This window comes from Curcuma longa, chromosome 19 (assembly GCF_044706935.1).
Source record: "Curcuma longa cultivar G26 ecotype Majalengka, Jawa Barat chromosome 19, ITB_CL_G26_1.1, whole genome shotgun sequence".
Taxonomy (NCBI): domain Eukaryota; kingdom Viridiplantae; phylum Streptophyta; class Magnoliopsida; order Zingiberales; family Zingiberaceae; genus Curcuma; species Curcuma longa.
This window is the reverse complement of record NC_133879.1, coordinates 877,126-895,345: the sequence shown is the minus strand read 5'-3', so window position 1 is coordinate 895,345 and position 18,220 is coordinate 877,126. Positions and strand designations below refer to the sequence as shown.

The window sequence follows — 18,220 nt, the reverse complement described above, 5'->3', positions numbered from 1 at the left end:
AAAAAAAAATTGGATAAGCCCGGGCAGGTTGATGCCTCCCCCTCGCATTCTTAATTTGTTGTATGCATCACATGTAATAATAAATTAAGATTATATCTGACAACTCAAGTTTAAATAACCTTGAATTAATTGGATATATATATATATAGAATTATAAGATTTAAATTTTGCATTATTGACACGTGACACCTCTGTTAGTGAATGATAATACATACATACATCTAATAATTAAAAAAAAATCTTATTTATAATAATTAAATTCGATAGGATATATATATTTTTTAATTTGATTAATAAATTTATATGTAGTGATAAAAAATATATATATAATTATTCTCGACGAACCAAGAACTTTTTCTTGGACTCTGCTAAACTGTTAATTAGAAGAAATTTTAATTATATTATATATGTCTTGTTGCACACACCTAACGGTCTTCGTTGTTAGCTGCCATGGTCATCAGATCCTGATGGAATAATATCAATTATTTTAATACATGAATCATTGCAAACTTTCAAACAATTCTTAGATTATGTGCGTAATCAAAGAATCTCACGTTATCATTTACATATACTAATGATGATGAAGTCCTTCCTCGCGCTTGGGATCCTCATGCTCGGGTTGGTCCTCTCCCTTTTTCGTCAGGACCGCGGCTGCGTCTGCCTCCGATCGATCGGAACTCAATGGCTTGGTAATCAAAGCATGTCAGTGGAGGCCGGCAAGACCCTTTTGATGGTCAAGTCAGCTACGAGTAGAAGGAAAGAAGCTCATGTGTATGCGAGAGAACAAGAGAGAGCTAAAGGGATAAGAATAGCTTTCCGAGAAGATAATATCATCCCTTCATCTACCTTCGTCGAGTCTTATATAGTTGATGAAAGGAAATGACCACATAGCTAGGCTACCACGTGTGCCCTAGCTAGGCTAGCTACGTAGGCGACCGCACTAGTGAAGCGCCACCCATAGATAGGTCACATGGATGAAGGTAAGGCGCCAAGGGTGACAACCATTGGGTCGTACTGTTGACATTGTCGAGTCGTTAGACAGATGTCACCTTCAGCGTACGTTGCCTTGCTAGGGTCGGTATCGCATTACGGAATGTCAGATGTTGAGGTCGAAGAGAGCCTGCTCGACAAGGATTCTTCAAAGTATAGATCATTGTTGTAGTTGTGTGGGTAGAATGGTCAAGGCCTAGTGGGGCCTTAGAGGCGTAGACCTAATCCCGAGCAAGGTCCGAGTCGAGTACCCGTTAACCCAGTTGTTGCATTGGAACCGTAACCGGGCCATTAAAAATCATCGAATCGGCGGTTAATTGCCGGTTCAACCCATTGGTTCGGATTTTTTTTCTTTTTTTTGTGACCTTGGATGGCGATTTTGGCCGTTGGACCAACGGTTTTAGTCGTTCAGAGTTTTTTTATATATTTTTCAATGGTTGAAATCGTTTAATCATTTTTTGATCAATGGCTATAATTTAGTATCCGTTACTCTCCATTTTATTTAGTTTTGGATCTAAATGCACTTTTAAAGATTTCTATAAAGAATTTCTTAATCTATCTGCTAATCATATTCCTAAAATTACACTTACTCATATAATTAAAAAATTAATAAAATAAAAAAAAATTAATTGAAGAATTTAATAAATTAGATAGTAAAGTTTTTTATGTTCCAATATTTAGAGTGATCCTTGGGAAATACATTCATATATGTGTGACGTGTTATAAGATCAATAACTCCTAGAATATCCAAAAATAGATTTGTTAGCTTATAGAGTTTATGATGAATTACATACTACTTACAACATCTCACAATTATTATGTTTAATTTTTAAAGAATATGAATTAACTCATAAAATATTTTCAATATAATTTGATAATGTTAGTTCTAATACCGCTAGTATTGAAGAACTAAATTTTATATGTAAACATATTAGTGATTTATTTTGTTATATTCATTGCATATGTCATATTTTAAATTTATATATTCAAAATTGATTATGAATTTTAGAAAATAATATTAAAGTAATTAGAATGACTATTTACTATTTATGATCACATCCATCTATAATGAAACAATGAGGTAGATTTTATAAAACTAATAAAATGAGAAAAAATTTCATGTGATGTACGAATATGTTAGAATTCAATCAATCAATTATTACAAGATTTATTACAATATAAAAAATTATTATGTTTATTTTTTGCACAAACCATTAATAATATTAATATATATTTATTCACACTATTTATAGTAGTATTTGTTAAATTTTAAAATTATTTAATGATGCAACTAAATAATTTTCTAATTTTTTATTATTCTAATTCTCATTTAATTTTAATAAATTTTTATAATGTAGTATTAGTTTTAAATGAAAATATTAACAATAAATTTTATCTCCTTATGTATTAGCAATGAGAGCACAATAGAATTTTTTTTTATTCTTGAAATTTATTTAGTATATAATATTAGAAGTTATTTATTTGATATTTATAAAAAAAATATAGTATAAAATATAGAATACAAACTAATATTTTTAAAATATAAAATACTAGTAATAGTAATTTAAAACTTACAAAAATATTTTTTTTATTAAAAGAATGGATAAACTATCCATGAGGATTCTCAAGTTTTACACAGCACCTTGAGAATTATTTTACGACTTCTTTTAATTTTAATGAAGCAAATAGTGAAGTGGATTTCAATATCCTAAAATGATATTTACAGAAGGCTCAAACCTTTCCCATTTTGCCTATGATAGCAAAATATTTTTTAGTTTGTCCAATATCAACAGTTGCTATGGAACAGATATTTAGTGATGGCAGTAATATATTGGATGAATGACAATCAACTTTATCTCCCAACTCGTCATAAGCTCAAGCATTACTCGGTGATTGGACCAGAGTCGAAACAAGAATATGAAGAACACAACATTTAGATGACGAAGTCGAAGAATTTGAAACCGAAAGAACAAATGCTATAAGAATGAAAAATGTAAGTGAATAACAATGTCACTTTTAAGATAAAAGGGTAAAAAAAAAACTAGGTGAATTTTGATTCTTCTTATATTCTAAGGTGATACACAAGCAGCTTAAATAAATATAAACCCTTTTTATTTTTATTTTTTTAATTTATAATTTTAAAATTTTTTAATATAATAATATTGAATTGTGAATTGAATCCTGAATCAATAATTTTAAATTATAAATTATAATCATATAAGATGATTAACATTAAGGATCAACCCCACCTCCCTTAAATTATCTGTTCACCCGTTCCAATCGCATCGCATGTCTTCCAAGCTGCTCACAAGATGGAGCCGGGCCGGCTCCGTGATCTTCCACCGATCGCTCCAGCTCTTCAGACATCAGCCGTGGCACCATGTGCTTCTCCAACTCGTCCCACGTGAAGTGCCAGTGCCGCACAACCAACACGCCGCTCCCAAGATACCTTTCGACTGCTGATGTTCTACCCCTTTTTGTGTCCCTTTCTCTCTGCCTTCTCATAATTCAAAAAAAAAAAAAAAAGGCACGGATTTAAAGTTGGTCTTCTCATTCTCCAGCAAACCAAACCACCAAAAAAAAACATGTTCCGGGCGGCACCTCGCGTTTTCTTGGCGTCAGCCCTGCTGCTTCTGCTTCAAGTGCCCAATGGATGCCGGTGTTACCAGTACAAGGTGGGAGATCTCGACTGTTGGGGTCTACCTCCTCCCTCCAACCGCCTCCTCTACCTCTATTGGTCAGGCAACCACAGCTTCCGCGTCGGCGACTCCCTCCGTAAGTAATAAATTCACAAGCTCCCACCTTCATCTACATTTTTCCATCTGATCTATCATGTGGACTGTCATGTTGTAGTGTTCTTGTACCCGCCGAGCCAGGACTCGGTCGTCCAGGTCACGGCGCGGGCTTTCAACACTTGCGTCGTGGCGACGCCGCTGCTGAGGCTGAACGATGGCAACTCCCTCTTCAACCTCACCGCCCCTGGCTACTACTTCTTCACCAGCGCCGAGGCAGGGCATTGCGACAAAAACCAGAAGCTTGCCGTCGCCGTACCCTCCGCAGACGGCACCTTCCCCCCGCCCCCGGCAGACGAGGGCGTCGTCGCAGATGCGCCCCCTCCCGGAGCGTACCAGTCCTTTCCCATAGTCTTCGGCCCCACCCCGGCTCCGGGATCAAGCGTGAGCGCCGCCCCGTCGCTCATGTCCGCGGGATCAGGTGTTGTCGCTGCCGCAGCCTCGGCCTTCTTCTTAGTGTGGGCGGCCATCGTTTGACTGGGAATGATATGGATAGGGAAATGAAATTTTTTGGCATTACTAGAAAAAATGCGATATGTATTGCTGTTCTCGTTGATTATAATGTATTGTATGCATTCTTTGGATCACACATTGTATGGAGAGGCCAGTTCGATCCAAGTTGGTAAATTAAGTTTGCTCAATCAATTGCTAAGTGCATGGAACGATGGGATGTGCTTGAGCTTCGGTGGTTACTTTTTGGCGAGGCAAAGGAAAAGAAAGGGGGAAAACATCAATTCCTTGCCTGAACCCTTCGGCTTCGTTCCTATTCGACTATCACTTTGCAACGATGACCTCCGCCCTCCATTCAGTCACCGCTCAACAGCCAAGCAGCCGCCTTCGCTGACGACGGTGACTCGACTGGGATACCGATCTTCCCAAGTAATACAAGATCTGTCTATCAGTCGGCCACACAGACGCCGACGGCTCGTCTGGGATGCCGATCTCGACCAGATCCTGAAGTCCAATGGTGGAGGCAGTGGCGATGCAGATAAGAGATCCGTCTTGACCACATCCCAGCAATTTTTTGGGGGCGCGCGCAATCACCTTCCTCTTCAGTAAAAAATAAAATCTCATCCAGCGACCCCTAAACCACCTTCCTCGAACCCTTGACTCAGGACGGATCTCTAGGAATTAGGATGGATTGGTGTTAGATTTGGGAAGATTTAAATTTAATATAATAAATTATATATTATTATTAAAAATAATAAAAAAATTATATATATAATAATTTTTTATTTATTATATTATTTAATAAAATTATATTATAAGATTTTAAAATATAAAATTTATTTATAATAAAATTTATATCTATATCCTAAATTAAATCTCTTTCCATATATTAAATCGATAAAATTTAATTCATTTCATTGTATTTACGGTACAATTTATGTATGATGTTGGTATTTTTTTAATAAAAAGTGGAATCTGTCATCTTAGCGGCTCCATAACCATCTATAATGAGATAAATCGAGAAATTATAATTGATCATGATGCAGGAGAGTATTACTTAATTTCGTTAAAATTCGAATCCTTGTCTTCTTTTATAACTTTACCATGTGTAACCAATTTAATCATGTCCCAAGAGCATATATGATATTGGTATCGATTGCGTACTCGATTGCCTTCGCTAGTACTTTGACCCATCATATCAACATTGCATCAAATCCGACGGACATGGACATAGTTAATTAATTAGAAAATCCTTTATTGATGGTTAGATGTCATGTCTACAAAATAAATTCATCCATTTTATTCATTTATATTTTTATTATTCATCTAATAAAATTATTATATGATTTAGATCGTTTATAGTTTTTCTAAGGAATTATTTAAAAGGACATTTAGTATTGGAAACAATTAACGAGTTGTCATTTCTTTTATTGATTTGATGAAGAAAAAAAAAAAGGTGTTTATGATTTTTGACTTGACTTGTCTCCATTTGATTTTAGTTATTTAATTAGCAGGCTACAGCGCGAGGAAATGAATCATGCTCATTTCAACTAATTTGTCAAATAGATCAACCTACAGCTGAGTGGATCAAATTTATCAAAAACGGATGATATGATGAGACAGAACGGATTAATTCATAACTTGATAGATTGAAAAAATTTTAATCCAATTCAAAATATACTGTGGATTAGATGAATCATGGATTCCATGGTATGTCAATAAATAAAAAATATAAAAAATATTAAAATTTTTAAATTTAGATTACAACTTAAATCAGATCCGTATGAACTTTAAAGTTTGGATTGCAATTTAGACGAATTAAATCTACTAGTCCATTAAATTTTTTATTTTAATTTTAAATTTAAAAAAAATAAATTTTCTCAATTTACGGTTCAATCTAAATCCACCATGGGTCAACCTACGTGGATCGCAAGCCTAGACGAATCAGTCTATCCAAACCCATCTTTAAATAGATTAATAAAATTTCAATCTAAATTATTTAATGGGATGGATCTGTTGGTGGTTTCCATAACTGCTCACCGGCTGTTTCCGTAACCGCCCACTACCACCATGCCTCCGCTCCACAAAGTGCACGTAGTGCACTCCGTGGAGGTCGCTTCCTTTCCCTATTAAAGGGAGAGGAAGGATCTACGATCGGTAGGAGTAAAGAGAGCATACCAACGTAGTTGTGTGTGCGTCCAAGTGAAGAAGAGCCAGCGTCCAAGCGGAGGAGCCTTTAAGTGGCGCTGCCGGAGAAGAGGAAGAACACCCAAAATCCAAAGGATTTGGTTTGTGGAAACATAAGGATCTTTCTCTTGGTTTTCCCCTCGGTGATCGTTCCTTCGACAGAAGTCATCCCAATCGCCGGCTGCCAGAGGCACGCTTCAACAGGTAATCCTACAATGATATCAGAGTGTAAAGTAGGATTTTGTTTACCTGTTCTGTTCCAACCGACGTCCCAAGCGGCAGTGCACAAGCGCTACCCGTGTTTTTCCCGTTTGGCCCGTCTCTGTTCTTGGACAACAGAGGCGATATCAGCCGCACGCGCTGCCCGCGGCAGCGCATAGGCACTGTCCACGGCCAGTGACATATTCCCGTGACGCCGACGAGGTGGCTTGAAGATGGCTGGCCGGCGTCGGCGACGAGCAAGGTCTTGATGGCATCTTCGCACGGTAGAACCTTGATCCGTTCGAGGCTATGACGCGGGAAGTTTTTTTTTGTCTTCTGCACGGTCGGCGAGGTCGGCGCCGACGAGATTATCAAAGGCAGCAGGCGGAAGAAGGTTTGGGAACGAACACAAGAAAGAAAAAAAGGAGTCGACATTTTTTTAAAAAAAGAAAAACAATCGGTTTTAAGGACACGAAAAAAAAGTGTGTTTTTTTTGGATGTTTGGGCTGCTGGGCTGCCAACTTAATTGGGTTTTTGAGGCCCTAATTTAATTGGGCTTTGTTTTGCTGTCAATTTTTTTTTTTGCACAGCAATTAAAAAAAAACAAAATTTGTAGTTGGTGAGATTCGATCTTAGAAAAAACAAAATTCGTAGTTGGTGAGATTCGATCTTAGAGTCTTTGCTAAAATTATCAAGGCAAAGAGAAGTGTTCTAACAACACTCCTCAAACCCACGGGCGAAGAGCTCAAGCCGCTATCAGCTACCCAGACCGGAATTTTGCAATCAAGTCTTTTTACTTTTTGGATTATTTGGCGGCGTGATTTGAACACCAAACGACATAAAGCTACGTGTGTTGACTGAACATCGCTCAAGTCGAAAACTTTGAATTTTACAAAATTAAAACTTCAATTTTACAAAATTAAAACTTCAATTTTTACAAACTAAAAGAGTGATGCTCGTAACTGCAAAAGGCGAAATAAAAAATAAATAAAATCCCGAGAGTAAAACAAAAAATTAATAAAATAGGGGGGTAAAATGAAATCTTGTTCGCTGTTTCGTGGCGGGCAAGGAAGCTCCCTCACGCAATCCCCGCGCAGTTGCGCTTCTTCCAAGTCAAACCTTCAGACATCCTGCGATCCGTGCACGGTTAAACAAAACTCATGCAGCTTCCAAATATGAGAGATCTCGATCGATCGGGGAAGAATTACAAGTTTCGGGAGAAAGCGAAACCGAATTCGTCAACTGCCAGGTGATCAGAAGTCCCCATGCAGCCCCACCTTCCAGATCCTCAACCAGTCTTCTGATTAATCTAAATCGTCCTCTTCTTCCACTTATCAAATTCAACGAGGAGGCATCTAGAGAGCTTCTTTCACTCGACCATAAAAGCTCACCGGTGCCTCGCGGCCCTCACCTCATCCTCTGCAACCGTGCTGTCGTCTAACGTATCGCAGTCATGGGGACTATGGTTGGTCATGTGGCGCCAGGTTTTGGGTTTTTGGTGATCGGCCTGTGGCACCTCTTCAACCATGTGCGGCTTCACTCGTTGCGCCCCGGCTCGTACGCCTCCCTCCCCTGGTTCCCCGCCGGCGGCGGCAAGCTCCGCCACCTGGAGCTGTATCTCATCGGCCTCGGCAGCCTGGCCTCCATCTCCATGGAACTGGTCATCGGCCCGGAGAAGCACCAGCCCTTCGATGACGACGGCTCCATCCCATCCAACCACCTCCACAACTTCGAGCACGCCGCCATCTCCCTCGCGCTGCTAGTCTACTCCGCCTTCGGAGTCGCGCTCGACCGGCTCCGGGCGCCGCTGCGCGGCGAGCTCACGATGCTGCTGGCGGCCGCCGCCTTCGCGCAGCAGCTGCTCGTGTTCCACCTCCACTCCGCGGACCACATGGGCGTGGAAGGGCAGTACCACTGGCTGCTGCAGACCGTCATCGCCGTCTCCCTGGCCACCACCCTGCTCGGCGTCGCCCGCCCGAGGAGCTTCCTGCTCGGCTTCGTGAGGTCAGCCAGCATCGCGTTCCAGGGGGTGTGGTTCGTGGTCATGGGCTTCATGCTGTGGACGCCGAGCCTCATCTCCAAGGGCTGCTTCATGAACCTGGAGGACGGCCACCGAGTGGTGCGCTGCCACACCACCGAGGCGCTCCACCGCGCCAAGTCCCTGGTCAACCTCCAGTTCAGCTGGTTCACGAACGCCTTCCTCGTCTTCTGCATCCTCTTCTACTTGCTCGTCTCCAAGGCCTACCCGGAGGAGCCACGCTACCTTCCCGTAGTCAAAGAAGAAGGATCGCAAGAGGAGGAGGAAGAGGACATGGACTTGGAATCCCAGAAGCTGATGGAATCTCCAAGCTTCGATCATATGGGAAAAAGACTCATCAACGCCATGGAGCTCGAGAGGTGAACCGATCGATCGAAGAACAAGGATTTTCTTGAATTATGGATCACTTAATTAATTACATATGTTCTCTTTATTTTTAATTTTGTTTCACTGTTCTGGTAAATGTGTCATGATCTGGTCGAGAATTGTAAGTAGATATGTGTTTAGGGTATTCTTTTGGTAGGGCTTTTTGAAAACAAATAAAATAAAAGGCCTGGTTTTAAAATCCTTGTTTTTATCTTTTCTACTTATTATTCTATAAAGTATTTAATAAAAAAAGGGATAATCATGTGTAGAAAAGATTTGCATCTCACTTTCAATGAAAAAAACGATCTTATTGATTTTTGCGCAGACCATTCTTGTGGTTTTGGATGAGCACATTTAGGAAGTGTGGCTTAAGTTGCGTGATCGCTAGTTTAGTCTTTTTCTTATAGAGATAGAAGCATTAATCAATTGATTGAGACGGGACTCATGATGACATCGATATTTAATTAAGTTCTAAGAGAATCCGATGCGAGTTCCGTGTGTCTTTCTCGTTAGCGCGGTCAAAAGGATTTTAAAAAATTTTTCAATCTAATCTAATTTAAAATGAATTACGAGTTAAATAAGTCCATCCACACGTCTATTAAAAAATTAATAAATATATAAAAAATTAAAAATTTTATGTTTAAATTGTGAATTAAATGAGTTAAATTTACGAGTCTATCAAAAATATAAAAATATATATATATATATATATAATATTAAAAAATTAAAATTTAGTTGCAGATTAAGTGGGTTAAGCCCACAAGCCCATTAAAAATTTCATATTTATTTTAATTTTTAGAAGAAAAAAATTCTCAATTCACGGGCCAACCTAAGCCCACCACAAGCGTCGTCAAGCGGACTTAGACGGACCAACTCACTTAAATCTATCTTTTAAAATGAGTTGATAAAATATCAATCCAACTCACTTAAATTATTTGACGGGATCAATCCAACCTCTGATCTAAATTGACGGTTTTATTTTTTTTTTGCTGTGATCAATATTCTTTTCTTTTCTTTTTTTTTTGTGTTTTTTTGTGGTGTGAAAGTGCAATGTGAAATTTAGAATAAAAAAGACAGTCTAATTAAATGAACCAGCCAGTGTTTTCAAAATGCTCGTGGTAGGTACAGGACCTAACCATGGGCGGGATCCAAATGGAATCAAATCCGGTCTGGATATGTAATCCAGGTTAACTGGTCCGTTATAGTTTAAGAGGTTCCATTAATGGTTGAACTTCAGTGGTTCAAACCACCGGTTCAATAGTATTTTTGTTATTATTGTTGTTGTTGTGAACATTGGAATCATCGATTCCAACCGTTGGGGAGGGATTTTTTATTTTTTTTAATGGTTAAAATTATTTAATTATTTTTTATGAATGACTATGATTTAATATCTGTTATTCTTCAAACTAAATAAGTAGTTTATTTTATTATTTCATATCATTTTCTCTTTGATGATCTCATCTCTCAATTCTAAAATCTCATCATTTTCGATTTTAATTTTCTAATTATAATGGAAGGAGGTTCATCATCTTAGTCTCAAGGGGCAAAAAAATAGTCAATCCGAATGTGGATCACGACGATATTCAATTTACCGATGATGAGACAAAGCAAGTTCCGACACCTGAGACACAAGAAAGTACCAATGGTGATATTTCTATATTTCAAGATACTCCTTTAAAATCATCTATTTTTATTAATATTTTGATTTCCAGAGAAATACGTACAAAATATAAGCATTGCAAAGCCACCTACAAATTCCAATCGAGCAGTGGCTATGAGTAATTAAAATGACACGTCAAAACAAAGCACTCATAGAATTTAGAATCGAACATTCTCAAACGTAATTGTTTAGATTTTCCTCGACTAATGGAGGTATACGGATTCAAGTTTATTTATATATTCTGATAATAAATTAAGCATCATTAATTAGATTTATTTTTTTAGAACATCTTTGTTTTAGTTTTGAGTCTAAATGCACATTTAAAGATTTTTTTTTATCAAGAATCACATAATCCATCAAATATATTCCTCGGACAATACTTACTCGTACAATTAAAAAATTAGTAAGGAAAGAAAAAAAATTAATTGAAGAATTTAATAAATTAAATAATAAATATTTTTTATATTCTGATATTTAGAGTGATCATTAACAAACACATTCATATATGACTATAATTTGCTATTGGATTGATAACTTTAGAAAATTTTAAAAATATTTATTAGCCTATAAAATTTTTGATGAATCACACAATACTCATAATATTTCTTAATTATTATGTTTAATTTTAGAATAATATAAATTAACTTTTAAAATTTTTTAATATGATAATATTAATTCTAATACTGCTAGTATTGAATCCAAAAAAAAAAAATTTTGCTCACCCTAAATGGCTCAGTTTTCGCTAGCTCCATAGTAAGATACAGACAGGTAAATCAAATACGCAGTAGACCCCAAGACTGTTAATATGGAAGAAACTTCTATTGGTGGTTTATTTTTTCATATTCATTGTATATATTATGTTTTAAATTTATATATTCAAAATGGGTTAAAAATTTTAGAAAATTAAATTAAATCAATTAAAATTATTATTTCTTATTTATGGTCGCATCCTACTATAAACTATAATGAAACAATAGTGAGTATATTTTGTAAAAATAATAGAATGAGACTTAAAAATTTTCATGTGATGTACCAACATGTTGGAATTACAACATATCAATTATTACAATATTCATTTCAATACAATTGTTCTTGTCTGAGACTTGGTAGGATGAGCTATCGGTGAGCTATCTTCAAGGTTGATTGGTCTCTAAAGATTTAGTGGAGATGGGGTTGTCTAGATTCGTTACCCACATGTTTGCCTACGTCGGGAAGACTCCTCAGAAGAGATAGGTCTTGCTAAAAAGCTCCTTGGGAGAGATAGACTTTTTGAAAAGACTTCTCGAGAGATGTAGGCTTGCTAGGAAGACTCCTCGAGAGAGGTAGGCCTCATCAAAAAAACTCCTTGTAAGAGATGAGCCTTGCTGGGAAGACTCCTCAAGAGATGTAAACTGATTCACAAGATTCTTCGGGAGCAGTAGGCCTTGTTAGAAAAACTCCTCGGGAGAGGTAGGCCTTGTTGGGAAGACTCTTTGGGAGAGGTATGCCTTACTGAAAAGATTCCTAGGGAGAGATAAGCTTCACTGGGAAGATTCCTCGGGAGAGGTAGGCTTGTTGGGAAAACTCCTCAAGAGAGGTAGAGGTAAAGCTTGCTGGGAAGACTCCTCATGAGAGGTAAGCCTTACTGGGAATACTCCTCGGGAGAGGTAAGCCTCGTTGGGATGATTCCTCAAGAGAGGTAGGCTTGTTGGGAAGACTCTTCGGGAGAAATAGGCCTTACTGGAACGCCTCCTCGAAAGAGGTAGGCCTCACTGGAAAGATTCCTCAAGAGAGGTAGGCTTGCTGGCAAGGCTTCTCGGGAGAGATAGAGGTAAGGCTTGCTGGGAAGACTCCTCAAAAGAGGTAAGCCTTGCTAGAAAGACTTCTCAAAAGAGGTAGGCCTTGCTGGGAAGACTTTTCATGAGAGGTAAGACTCGCTGGGAAGACTCCTCAGGAGAGGCAAGTCTCACTAGAAAGACTCCTCGTGAGAGGTAGGCCTTGCTAGAAAGACTCCTCAGGATGGTTAAGCCATCGGTCAACACATAATCCGAGATCCGTACTCCCTACAGACCATCGACGAGTGGAATAAAGAGGACCTAAAAAATACTTCATAGATAGTTAGACTGGCATTGGAGAGAGATCCCAGCAAGTCATTCTGACACTTAGAGCATGTTTGGTAAGGGGTAATGTGGGTTGTAATGTAATCAGGATTACATTACGGGATGGATTATGTTGTTTGGTAATATTTTAATGATATAATGTAATGTAATTGGATTACAAAAATAGAATCCAAGTTTGTAATCTTGATTACACAGAAAATCCTGTGGAATCCGATTACATTACGGACTGTATTTTCATCGACCCTAATATATCCCTCCGCTCCTCACCCTTTCGCCCCGCACAACTTCTCCACCGCGCGACGCCCTGGACTGCTTCTCCTCCGCGCGACGCCCCACACAACTTCTCCGTCACGCGACGCCCCGCACAACTTCTCCTCCGCTCCTCACCTTTCGCCCCGGACAACCCTCTCTGCTCCTCACCCTTTCGCCCCGAAACCACCTCCTCACCCTCCGCTCCTCACCCTCCGAAACCTCACCCTTTCATCGCGCGACGCCGAAACCTCAAACCCTCCGTTCCTCACCCTTTCGCCCCGGACCACCCTCACCGATTCCAATCGCAGGCCCCTTCTCTTCTTCTTTTTCCTCGTCGGTAGCAACCCTAGTTGTTGCTCTTCTTCTACGGCAACACAAGCAACAGAGAGAGGTTAGTTTAAAGGAGAAATCTCATGATGGTTATTTTCTTCTTATCTTTTCTTCTTCTAAAGTTCATTGTAGTAAGCAACCTTGTCATATGTGTAAACAATCAAAACCAGTTTACATAAAAAGAGTTTGCTATAATGCTCATTATCAATGAATAAACAGTATAACGTCCTTGATTAAGTTGCAGTTATAGGAAAATGTATATATCAGTCTCTTACCTTGAGGAGGAGGGAATCGTTGGTCGGCATATCATTGGTCGGCATATCTCCTTGGCCGGTGGCAATCGCCGCCTTCTCCCTTATCATCTTAAATTCTCGGCGCAGGTTACTATGTCCAATCTCGCTATCTCCCTTATTGGCAAATCACATATTTCTTGGAAGTATTATTAGTATTTTAAAATAATAAAAATTATGTTCCTTAATGAAAAAATTGAACACCAAACACTGTAATATAATCAACCTTGTAATCAAGGATTACATGCATTCTTTCAACCAAACGCTGTAATGTAATCAAGATTACATTACATTATATTACAAACTTGTTTACATTACAAGCCTGATTACATTACGGGCTACCAAACGTAGCCTTAAGTTAGAATTACTTGAGGGATTGAAAGTAGACATAGAAAGAACAAGAAGAAACTTAGTGAAGTTACTTTGGAGAGAGAGTGAGAGAAAAAGAGAGTTAACCCTTTCTCCTATTACTTTCTCTAGTGTTTATATAATTGTTTAAAGAGTATCTCCACGTCGGACATGTAATTCTCCTTCATTATCCTCATATGGGTTGGTGGGGGACCAGATCCAACAGTTGTTATTAGTCTCTCTATTCATCGAACGCCATATATCTAGTGGATGACATCTAGACAAATTTGTCAACCACATAGTCACTTCTCAATTCACTTAGTGCCACATGTTCTTGACTTTGATTGATAGTTCAATATGATTCTTGACCACCTATGCCACGTGGGGGCATCATGATTCTGCCACATCAATAGAGAATTATTATGTTTATTTATTTTTTACATAAAATACTAATAATAGTAATATATATTTATTTTCATACCAATATATAGTAATAGTATTTGTGAAGTTTTAAAAGTAATGATACAATTGAATAGTTTTTATGTGTTTATTATTTTTACTTCTCATTTAGTTATGATAAATTTTTATAGTATAATTTTAGTTTTAAATGAACATAGTACTATGAATGGATTTTTATCTCCTTGAGTATTATCAATGATAGCAACATAAAAAAATATTTTTATTATATTTCTTAAATTTATTTAGTTGCATTTATTTTAAACCTAAATTTAAATTAAAAATTTTACAAAAAAATATTAATTTTATATGATGATACTTTAATTCTATTTAAATATTCTTCCTCTTCTTCAAATTTTGCAAAGATTATACGTGATACTTATTGGGTTACAAGGGTGCAAACATAGTCCCACATCTAAAGCACATGAAAAAGATCATGGGGATAAAAGGATGGAAAGTATCTCCATTGGTATGAGGCATTTTGGGGAGAGTCCAAGAACAAAGCCATGAGGGCTTAGGCCCAAAGTGGACAATATCATACAATTGTAGAGATATTTTGATTCCATCTGTTTTAACAAGTGGTATCAGAACGAGACCGCTCTTCACCGGACTAATCACCGGATGAGCCATGATCCAGATCTAACCATGTGATTTGAACCTTAAACAAAGGAAGTGGGTGCTCTCGTGTCTGAATCAAGAGGATCAAACATCATGTGAGAAGTCCTAGTAGGTCGGGTATCCCGAGGGGCAAAAAGTCCTAGTTGCGACTAGGTGGGAAGTCCTAATAGGTCGAGTGGACCGAGGGGCAAAAAGTCATAGTTGCGACTAGATGGGAAGTCCTAGTAGGTCGGGTGGACCGAGGGACAAAAAGTCCTAATTGCGACTAAGTGGGAAGTCCTAGTAGGTCGGGTGGACCGAGGGGCAAACATAAGGGCTTAGGCCCAAAGTCCTTTATTTGAGGGGGGGATTGTTGGATTGCAAGGGTGCAAACATAGTCCCACATCTAAAGCACATGGAAAAGATCATGAGGTTAAAAGGATGGAAAGTATCTCCATTGGTATGTGACTTTTTGGGGAGAGCCCAAGAACAAAACCATAAGGGCTTAGGCCCAAAGTGGACAATATCATATCATTGTGGAGATATTTTGATTCCATCAGTTCTAACAATACTAAAATTCATTTATATGAAATTTATAGAAATTATAATCTAAAATATGAATTAGAAACTAATATATTTGGAATACAAAATATCAATATTAGTAGTAATTTAAAACTTACAAAATTATATCTTTTATTAAAAAAATGAATGAAATATCTACGAGTATCTAGAAATTCTAGACAGGAATTTGAGAATTATTTTATAATTTTTTTTTATTTTAGTGAAGTGGATAGCGAGTCGATATTCTAAGGTGGTGATTTTAGAAGGCTCAAAAGTTTTTCATCCACTCCATTATCGCAAAAGAAATTTTAGTTTATCTAGTGTTAATAGTTGTCGTAGAATAAATGTTTAGTTCTAAAAATGATATATTGGATGAATGATAATTTACTTTATCTCTAGACTCTTTAGAAGTGCAATCATTACTTAACAATTGGATGAAAGTCAAAAAAAAAAAAAAAAGAATACAAAGAATTCAATTTTCAAACGACGAAGTAAAAGACTTTGATATCATGAAGAGAATGAATACTATAAGGCCAAGAAATGAAAATAAATAATGAGAAATGAAAATAAGTAATGACGTCACTTCCTAAGATAAAAATGATAAAAAGATAAATGAATTACATTGATTTTGATTCCCTTATATATTCTAATGGGATATATAGACAACTTAAATAAATACAAACCTTTTTAGATTTTTATAAAATTTATAATTTTTAACTAATTTTTTTTAAAATAATAATAATCTTAAAGTGATGAATCGTGAATCGAACTTTGCATCAGCGGTTCTGAACTGTGAATCATAACTGCCTTAGATGATTAAGGTTAAAAGTCGATCTTCGAGGAATCGACAGTTCCAAACCATCAATCCGTCAGTTCTAAATCGTAGTCGGGTTGTACAACTATATTTCTAAAATAGATTGGCTCACTTCGCCGAGGCAACCGACTCAAGTAGAGTTGTCAAACGGATTGGTCCGTTGCGGGATGGACTAACTCACCAAAAACTCATTATTTAGCAGTCCAAAGTGGGTCGATCTGCCATCCTAGCAAGCTGAGAAATTTTCAATCCAATCCAACTCAAAATAGGTTGGATGGGCCCATCAAAAAAAAAATTCATTCATACCATTTATGTAAATTTAATTATTCATAAATAAATATTTTTATAAAATTTTTAATTGTTAATTTCTTCTGAAAAAGGTGAAATTTGTCATCCCAACAGCCCCATAAAGTCGGTCCCATGACCATTTGTGAAGATGTAAATCAAAAAGCTACAGTTAACCATGACGGGGAGGGTATTGCTCGACTTCGTCGAGATTCAAATCCTTGCCCTCTTCTATAAATCTGCTCCGTCGTAACCAACTCAGCTGTATCGAACATCATAATCAACTCAGGTGTATCCCGCTTTAATTGTTGATTTCGTACTTATACGTGTTAGCCAAAATAATTGACAGAAACTTTATATCTTTCACCTTAAAACACATATATCATAAATTTATAATCCATAATCCAATTAAAAAATAATTTTTCTCAATCCATGAGTCAATCAGAGTCCATCATGGATTGGTTCGCCTAGACTCACAACCCACACAGATTAATCCATTTAAGTATATTTTTAAATAAATTAATAAAATTTTAATTTAATCATAGGATGAATCAATTTAATCCAATCGAAATTGACAGTTTTAGTTAAGTAAAATAAGGCTTTGTTCAATCTGTCGCGCACTTTCAATTTTGATCGGTAAAAAATAAAAAATGGCTTTTATTTTTCGATATCATCTCCCCTCTACTTGAAAAATAACAAAAGGATATATATTTCATCCGATATTTTTATTATTAAAATAGTTTTATTTGTTTAGACTGACTGTAGTAGTTCTGATTAAAATTATTATAAATAATTTTAGTAAAAATGTTTGTAGTATTTTTGATAAAATAATAAAGCAACAATATTAAAGTGATTTTAATTAAATTAAAATAATTTTATCAAGTTAAAAAAAATGATATTTTAATATAATTCAAGTTTAATTTTGATTCCTAATTTTACTTAAAATTGTAGTAATTTTAGTCATAAATATTATAATAGTATTAAAATAAAAATAAAAATATTTAGTAAAAAATGAAATTTTAACGATTCTACGGATCGACCTCATGATTATAAATCGAAAAATTACAATTGACCACTATAAAGAGGATGGATATTGACTTAATTTTACTGATTCACTAATCATGTCCGAGAGCCACTTTTTAATTATACGATTCAAGTTACTTGTGTTAAATTATAATATTTAGAATGCCATAATATAGTATACTTTAATATTTAACTAAAATTGACTAAAATATAATTAAATATTAAAATAAAATTACCATGTAGAAAAAATAAACTAAAAGTTCTTTTAAATTATTATTATTAGGTTAAATATCAGAAGCGGGTGATCATATACATTTAATTATACTTTGATATTAATTTTTAATTATAATTTATGTAGGCAAAATGAAAATTCCTCTCACGAAATCTTCCAGGTTTCATCGCCCGTCATAGATTGCCACGTCGACCGCTGGACCCCACTTATTTGTGCCATCGTACGGGGGCATATCGACCCGACTTATTT

General features: G+C 36.5%; 2 protein-coding genes across 2 annotated transcripts; both read left to right on the top strand.

Moving 5' to 3' along the window:
* The first annotated feature begins 3,571 nt into the window (after positions 1-3,571).
* Positions 3,572-4,461, top strand: LOC141812784 (early nodulin-like protein 8). Its single transcript, XM_074700773.1, has 2 exons — positions 3,572-3,765; positions 3,844-4,461. Exons 1-2 carry the CDS (start codon positions 3,576-3,578, stop codon positions 4,257-4,259), a joined length of 606 nt encoding a protein of 201 aa, XP_074556874.1. The 5' UTR covers positions 3,572-3,575; the 3' UTR covers positions 4,260-4,461.
* A 3,347-nt stretch (positions 4,462-7,808) lies between these two features.
* On the top strand, positions 7,809-9,235 carry LOC141812591 (uncharacterized). The gene has a single exon (XM_074700600.1). It carries the CDS (start codon positions 8,074-8,076, stop codon positions 9,019-9,021), a length of 948 nt encoding a protein of 315 aa, XP_074556701.1. The 5' UTR covers positions 7,809-8,073; the 3' UTR covers positions 9,022-9,235.
* The last annotated feature ends 8,985 nt before the right edge of the window (positions 9,236-18,220 follow it).